At 56.7% G+C, this 7,717-nt stretch overlaps 1 protein-coding gene across 2 annotated transcripts in view; it reads right to left on the bottom strand.

The window, feature by feature from the left end:
- MASP2 (mannan-binding lectin serine peptidase 2) overlaps positions 1-7,343 on the bottom strand; it is a 21,925-nt gene extending 14,582 nt beyond the window's left edge. The window contains exons 1-6 of one of the 2 annotated variants that reach the window (XM_011996608.1): positions 7,313-7,343; positions 7,001-7,229; positions 6,667-6,844; positions 5,517-5,648; positions 3,422-3,618; positions 2,958-3,105 (exon numbers count right to left, since the gene is read on the bottom strand). In XM_011996608.1, coding sequence (XP_011851998.1) covers positions 2,958-3,105; positions 3,422-3,618; positions 5,517-5,648; positions 6,667-6,844; positions 7,001-7,229; positions 7,313-7,317 — 889 coding nt within the window. In that variant the 5' untranslated portion in view covers positions 7,318-7,343. Of the gene's footprint in view, positions 1-2,957; positions 3,106-3,421; positions 3,619-4,876; positions 5,033-5,516; positions 5,649-6,666; positions 6,845-7,000; positions 7,230-7,312 lie in introns of those variants that run through there. The other variant, XM_011996609.1, reaches the window with a different exon arrangement.
- Between the last annotated feature and the right edge of the window lie 374 nt (positions 7,344-7,717).

The raw sequence follows: 7,717 nt of genomic DNA, 5'->3' as shown, positions 1-7,717 counted from the left end.
GGTGGGTAGGTGAATGGCTGGAAGAATGGGTGGATGGGTAAATGGATGGGTGGGTGGATGGATGGGTGGATGGATAGGATTGGTAGGCAGAAGAATGGGTGGGTGGATAGATGGACAGCTGTAAGGATGGATGGATGGATACATAGAAGGATGTGTAGGTAGAAGGATGGGTGGATGGTTGGATGAATAGAGGAATGGATGGCTAGAAGGATGGGTGGATGGAAGGATGAGTGGGTGGGTGGGTAGATGTATAGAAGGATGGATTGATGGGGCTGGGCTCAGTGGTTCACGTCTATAATCCTAGCACTTTGGGAGGCCAAGGCAGGCAGATCATGAGGTCAAGGTATCAAGACCATCCTGGCCAACATGGTGAAACCTTGCTTCTACTAAAAATACAAAAATTAGCTAGGCATGGTGGCGCATGCCTGTAATCCCAGCTACTCTGGAGGCTGAGGCAGGAGAATCGCTTGTATCCAGGAGGCAGAGGTTGCAGTGAGCTGAGATTGTGCCACTGCATTCCAGTCTGGCAACAGAGTGAGACTCTGTCAAAAAAAAAAAAAAAAAGAAGAAGAAGAAGGATGGATGGATAGGATGGGTGGGTGAATGGCTGGAAGAATGGGTAGATGGATGAATGGATGGGTGGGTGGATGGATAGATAGGATTGGTGGGGAGAATAATGGGTGGGTGGATAGACGGACAGCTGGAAGGATGGATGGGTGGATGGGTGGGTGGATGGATGGATGGATGGATGGATGGATGGATGGATGGATGTGTAGATGAATAGAAGAATGGGTGGACAGAAGAATGAGTGCATGGGCGGATAAAGGATGGATGGATAGAAAGTGGGTGGGTGGATGGATGGATGGATGGATGGATGGGTAGGTCGGTAGAAGAATGGGTGCATGGATAGGATTGGTAAGTAGAAGGATGGGTGGGTATATAGATAGCTGGAAAGATGGATGGATGGATGAATGGATAGATAGAAGGATGTGCAGGTAGAAGGATGGGTGGATGGGTAGATGAATATAAGGATGGGTGGGCGAAAGGATGGGTGGGTAGATGGATGGATAGAAGGAAGGAAGGAAGGAAGGAAGGAAGGATGCATGGATAGATGGATGAATATGTTGGTAGAAGGAAGGGTAGATGGGTAGATTAATAGGATAGGTGGGTGGAAGGATGGATGGGTGAGTAGATGGATAGAAGGATGGATGGATGGATGGATAAATGGAAGGATGGGTAGGTAGAAGGATGACAGATGGATAGATAGATGTCTGGGAAAATTGTCGGATGGATGAGTGGATGGACGGAGGGATGGATGGATGGGATTGGTAGGTAGAAGGATGGGTGGGTGGATAGATGGACAGCTAGAAGGATGGATGGGTGGACAGATAGAAGGATGTGTAGATAGACGAATGGGTGGATGGACGGATGAATAGAAGGATGAATGGAGAGAAGAATAAGTGGGTGGGTGGATGGACGGATGGTGGATGGATGGATGGTGGATGGATGGATGGATGGATGGATGGAATGATGGGTAGGTAGAAGGATGAGTGGATGGATAGATGGCTGGAAGTATGGGTGGGTGGGTGGATGGATGGATGGATGGATGGATAGAAGAATGGGTGGATGGATAGACAGATGGCTGGAAGGATGGATTAATGGGTGGATGGATGGATGGGTAGGATTGGTAGTAGAAGGATGGGTGGGTGGATAAATGGATATCTGGAAGGAATGGATGGATGGATGCATGAATACATAGATGGATGATGGATGGATGGATGGATGGATGGATGGATGGATGGATGGATAGATGGATGGATAGATGAATGGAAGAATGGGTGGGTGCGTGGGTGGATGGATGGAAGAATGGATGGATGGATGGATGAATGGATGGATGGATAGAAGGATGTGTAGGTAGAAGGATGGGTGGATGGGTAGATGAGTAGAAGGATGGGTTGACAGAAGGATAGGTGGGCGGAAGGATGGGTGGATGGGTGGATGGACAGAAGGATGGATGGATGGATGGATGGATGGATGGATGGATGGATGGATGGATGGATATAAGGATGAGTGGATGGATAGATGGATAGGTGGAAGAATTGGTGGATGGATGAATGGATGGATAAGTAGGTAGAACAATGGGTGGATGGATAGATGGATGGCTGGAAGGATGAGTGGAAGGGTGGATGGATAAGAGTGGTAGGTAAAAGGATGGGTGGGTGGATATATGGATAGCTGGAAGGATGGATGGATGCATGGATACATGGATGGAAGGATGGATGGATGGGTGGACAAAAGGATGGGTGTATGTATGGATGGATAGAAGGATGTGTAAAAGGATGGGTGGATAGAAGGATGAGTGGGTAGTAGGATGGGTGGATAGTGGATGAATAGAAGAATGGGTAGGTAAAAGGATAGGTGGGTAGAAGGATAGGTGGATGAATAGATGGATAGCTGGAAGGATGAATGGATTGATGATAGAAGAATGGATAGGTAGGAGGATGAGTGAATGGACAGATGGATTGGATTGATGGATGGATGGATGGATGAAGGATGGGTAGGTAGAAGGATGGCTGAATAGAAGGATGGATGGATAGGATGGGTAGGTAGAAGAATGGGTGGATGGTTGTGTGGACAAAAGGATGGATGGGTGGGTGGATTGACGGATGGTTGGAAGGATGAGTGGACAGAAGGATGGGTGGGTAAATGGATGAGTGGATGGGTGAATGGGTGGTTGGAAGGATGAGTGGTGGAAGGATGGATGGGTGGCTGGCTGGAGGGAGAGACAGAGGATGCTTCCCCTTAGAGGACTGCTGCCTCATACCTCAGACACCACTAAACCTGGTGTCTCTTCCTAGTCCTGGCCCAGAAGGAGCCCCACACTCTACAGCTCCTTGACACTCCAGGAGAGAGGCAGCTCTGCGCTTCCAGCCAGGATCTGAGACCCACTTGCTCACCTGTGCTCGTGTAGTGGATCTTCCAACCTGTGTGGTCTCCTGACTCATCTGTGACAAAGGTGATGGTCACCGTGTTGCTTTTTGTTTCAATCCTGCGGGGCAATGTCTTCCCACAGAACGGGCCGTGTTCTTCACTGTCTGTTTGAATCTGAGAAAGAAGCTCATGAAAGCAGGGGAGCGGCTGCCCGGGTCTGGCCTGGGCCAGAGGGAAGCAGCCCACCTCCTCAGCAGTTCAGGGAGAGCCAATGAGGCCACCCCAGGCCACGGATCGGGGTGCCCCTCCCTGCTCTCCCTCCCACACTTGTACTCAGAAGGCCCCAGCCTTGGACCTCCACAGCACCTGGAGAGGTGGGGGGTCGCTGAAGGTGACAGGAACATGGTGGGGGCCGTGCTGCAGGAAGTAGGGCGTGCAGCTGGGCTGAGGGGGAGGATCTGGGACAAGATGATGGCCCCAGAAGCCAGACCTTGAGAAAGTCGTAGGGACACAGGGTTTCAGGGTGCGTCTCCACATCGAAGGACTCCACAAAGTCCAGAATGACACTGAACCCCTCCTCCAGGCGGATGCTGTAAGTACAACTGGAGAGTTTGGGGTACGGCTGTGGGTATTCAGGGCTGCTGAGCTCCCCAGACCGCTGGGTGAAGACCTGGCCGGAGCACAGGGCTGGAAGGAGGGAAGGCGGGGGAGTGACTTGGTGTGCCCTCCATCAGCCCTCGCACCAACAGCAGGGTGGGTGCCTTGGGGAGCAGGAAACTGGGACAGGGATGTGGCTGGGACATCTGCATCCCTGGGTTGGGCTGGGTCCTGCAGACGGCCAGTCCCTGAGGCCTAGCCAGAAACCAAAAGACCCACCCGATGGCTGAGGGGCCACTTAGAGAAGGGGTTTCTCTTGCTTTGAGGCTTTAGCCTCATGGAGTGCATGGGCCCTCGCTCACACCCCAAGAGTGTGGTGGTGTCCTGGGCCAGAGTAGCAACCCCAGGGTGGGGGCTAGAGCATTGAGTTCCACCAGGCCCTGCCGGGGTGCAGGGCAGGGGTGGATGGACACACAGGAAGGAGGAAGAGGGGACACTCTCCTTGCTCCCTGGGAATTCGGGAAAAGAGAAGGGCGTCTCCTCGAGCCTAAGGGCCCCTTTGGCTCTCCCCCAAATTACCCTACAGCCACCCCAGCGATTCCAAAGTTTATTCATCAAGGGTCTCCTACCCGAACCCAGCCAAGACCAGCCAGCCCCCTGGGTTCCTGGGGGAACCGTCCGGAAGAAGGGTCTCTCATCACCCCCTTCCGCCAGGTCTGGCCCCTGTCCTGGGGACAGCTCCTGGAAGTTCAAGGCAACAGTGATCATGACTGAGTCTGGCGCTCTCCTTCCTCGCTGGAACAGCTGATGCTGCTGCCACAGGCAGGGCATCGGGCTGGGCTCCATCCCTCAAGGAAGGCTTGGTCCCCATCCCATACCACCACCCCACCCGCAGCTGCAGTGGGAGGCATTCGAGTTGTGAGGCCTCTAGGACGTGGGGAGCCCCCACATTACCTGCCTCCTTCCACATGGAAGTGACCTATGGGGCAGTGGGAATCACCCCTGGATTTGGGGGAACCAGACTGCTCCCTCCATGAATACCTCCCAGGGTGTCTCCTCTGTGGGTCAGGCTCCTCCAGGCCAGACCCTGAATGGGGGTGGTTCAAGATTACTCTGGGCTCAGCCTCTGGGGGACCCGGACGTGAGCGAGGCCCTGCCACTCTCTGGGTCTCAGTGCCTCATCTTCAAAACGGGGGGTGAGAGCAAGCCCTTCTGGCCAAGGAGCCTGTGGCCCCATGGAGGAGGCTCCCACAGACCTGGGGTTCATGAGGCTGTGAGGAGGGACAGCAGAGAGGAGCGCACCCCGCCACCTCCTGACCCTCCCACCCCAGAGACACGCGGCAGCAGGTGGGGTGGAGCCAGGTTTATTATTGGGTCCGTGGGGGGTGAATGAGAGTTGGGGCACAGCCATCTCAGCCCGATCCGGAGCTGAGGCCAGCAGGCTGGCTCTGGCTTCTGACCTGCTGGGCAGGCCGGAGCTCCAGGGGAGGCTAGAGGCTCTGCTCTGGAGAAAAGATCAGAGAGACGAGGAGAGACACCGAGAGGGAGAAACCAAGTGTGGGGAGGCAGCGTCAGCGCCAGCAGGTGGGGCTGCCCATGCCCCAGAACACTGGCCAGTTCCACGGTGCAGGGATGGGGTCCCAAGGAACCAGGGCTAGATCCCCCCCGACTCTCCCACCCCAGGAGCTGGCAACAGCTGCCCCGGCGGGAAGTGGCTACATGAGGGGTTCCCAGAACCCAGCTGGGGCCAGGTACACGGCGAGGTGTTAGAATTAGCCTCAGTTGGTGGGGGAGGGTGGCACTGGGAATGAGCCTGGCTGCTGGGAGGGGAAGCAGGGTTGAGAAGCGGAGCTGCAGGCGGGAGGGCCTAGAAGCACCCAGTGTCCAGGGCCCAGGCCCTCCGCACCCCTGGGCAAAGCAGCAATGGCCCTGAGGAGCCCCATGTATCCCAGGACAGGGTGCGCTGGGGCCCAGGCAGCCTCCCTCACCTGAGCAGGTGCGCTTGTTACGGTGCAGGATGTAGCCTACACGGCAGGAGCAGTAGAAACCACCCAGGTGGTTGTGGCAGTGGTGGTCGCAGGCGGGCGCCTCTCCCGGGGCCACCTGGCACTCGTCAATGTCTGGGGGAGCGGCAGGGCCAGGCAGGCCGTCAGGAGGGAGAGGAGGGATCCAGCCTGGCCACCCCCCAGGAGACCCATGACCTCAGAGTGGACCTCAGAGGAGGCCTCATCCTGTCTAGGGTGGGGAACTGGTGTGGGGCCAATCACCTTCAGGCCTAGGGTTGCTACAAGCTCCCAGCAGCACTGGGAGAAAGATGCAAACATCACCTCTGTTAAACCAGAGGGAGTTTCAGTGTCCGGCCCAAGGCCACCCAGCTAATGATGGAGTCAATCAAACCCAGGGGGCGGGGCTACAGTGCCGAACCCTTGCAGCCGCTTCCTAAAGAGCAGAGAAATTGAGCCACTTGCCCGAGGTCACACAGTTGGTCTCTGCAGGGACTGAGATCTGAAATCAAACATCCTGGCAGCGCTCCCGCTGTCAGGGCCCCACTTTGTCAGCTGTAAATGGGGTCCTCAGCCCCTGCATTATTTTCGTTTTTTGTGTTTTGAGACGGAGTCTAGCTCTGTTGCCCAGGCTGGAGTGCAGTGGCACGATCTCAGTTCACCACAGCCTCCGCCTCGCGGGTTCAAACAATTCTCCTGCCTTAGCCTCCCTAGTAGCTGGGATTCCAGGTGCATGCCACCACGCCCAGCTAATTTTTGTAGTTTTAGTGGAGATGGAGTTTCACCATGTCGCCCTGGCTGGTCTTGAACTCCTGACCTCAAGTGATCAGCCAGCCTCGGCCTCCTAAAGTGCTTTAATTACAGGCGTGAGCCCCTGCACCCGGCCAGTCCCTGTGTCACTTGAGGCGATGCTGTCTTCAGGTCCCTGGCTCAGAGTTGGCGCTCAGCCCATGTGAATGGAGGTCACGGTCACGGCTGTTTTGGTCTTTGCATTGCAGCTGGTGTCAGGCCAGAGGTCCCTCCCCTGCCCTGGGGGAGGTGGGGAAACTGAAGGCAGGGCTGCCTGGCCTAAGACAGAGTTACCCCCACAGTCAGCTGCGCAGACTGAGATGTCGCAGGTCCCCTCTTGGCTCACCCTCGGCTGCGTAGAAGGCCTCGAACCCTGTGAACGGCTTCTCGTTGGAGTAGTCGGAGCGGAAGGTAATGTCCAGGCTGGAGCCCAGTGAGTAGAAGGTGTCGTTGCCAGGGGCCCGCTCCGTGTCTGTGCTCTCATGCCCACACAGCGTGGCCAGCACCTTGGCCCCCGAGCTCAGCTGTGGGGTCAGGTGTCACAGGGAGGGAAGGCAAGACCAGGCCTGATCTCCCTCCTGGCCAAGCCTGGCCCCTGCTCCCAGGTCTCCCTGAACCCTGGCTACTCCGTGCGGACCCCCTGATCCTGAGAGACCCCAGCCCTCCCGTCCTGACGGCACCTTGACGAAGTCGTACTCGCAGAGATGGGAGAGCTCCAGGTCAAAGTGGGTGAAGTAGAGGCGCAGGCGGTAACCGGGGGGTGCGGTCAGGGTCCAGCGCCACTCCTGGTCATTGGCGTACTCCCCTGGAAAGCCAGGGGATGCCAGGCGCCCAAACACAGGTTCAGGCCACTTCGGGCCCGAGGGGGTGGCCACCGAGCCACACAGCAGGCCCAGGAGGGTCAGCAGCCTGCGGGCAGGGCAGGGGCGGTGAGGGCCCAGGCCTGTGCTCCCGCCCCACACCCTGCAGGGAGTCTGTGGGTGCCCACCTACCTCATGGTGTGCCCGTCCAGCTGGCCTGGCCTGGTCTGCAGCCCTACACTGGTCTCACCTTTGATCTGTTTGTCCAGTGACCTGCCCCTGCCCCCAGCCTCCCTGACTCTGGGATTCTGGGAATCACCTCCATGACTCCAGCCGGCTCAGAGTTCCAGGCAGGGAGGACAGGCTGCTCCAGCAGCCAGGAGTTGGACCTAGGCAACAACAGCTTGGAAACAAATCCTGGCTCTGCCCCCTCCCCTCTTTTTCTTTTTGGATCCTGTTCTGTTGCCCAGGCTTGAGTGCAGTGCTGCAATCATAGCTCACTGCAGCCTCTACTTCCCGGGTTCAAGCAATCCTCCCACCTCGGCCTCCCAGGTGGCTGGGACCACAGGTATGCAACGCCATGCCCGGCTCATTTTA

The sequence above is a fragment of the Mandrillus leucophaeus genome, unplaced genomic scaffold (assembly GCF_000951045.1).
Source record: "Mandrillus leucophaeus isolate KB7577 unplaced genomic scaffold, Mleu.le_1.0 Scaffold52, whole genome shotgun sequence".
Classification (NCBI taxonomy): Eukaryota; Metazoa; Chordata; class Mammalia; order Primates; family Cercopithecidae; genus Mandrillus; species Mandrillus leucophaeus.
This window is presented reverse-complemented; position numbering and strand designations above follow the sequence as displayed.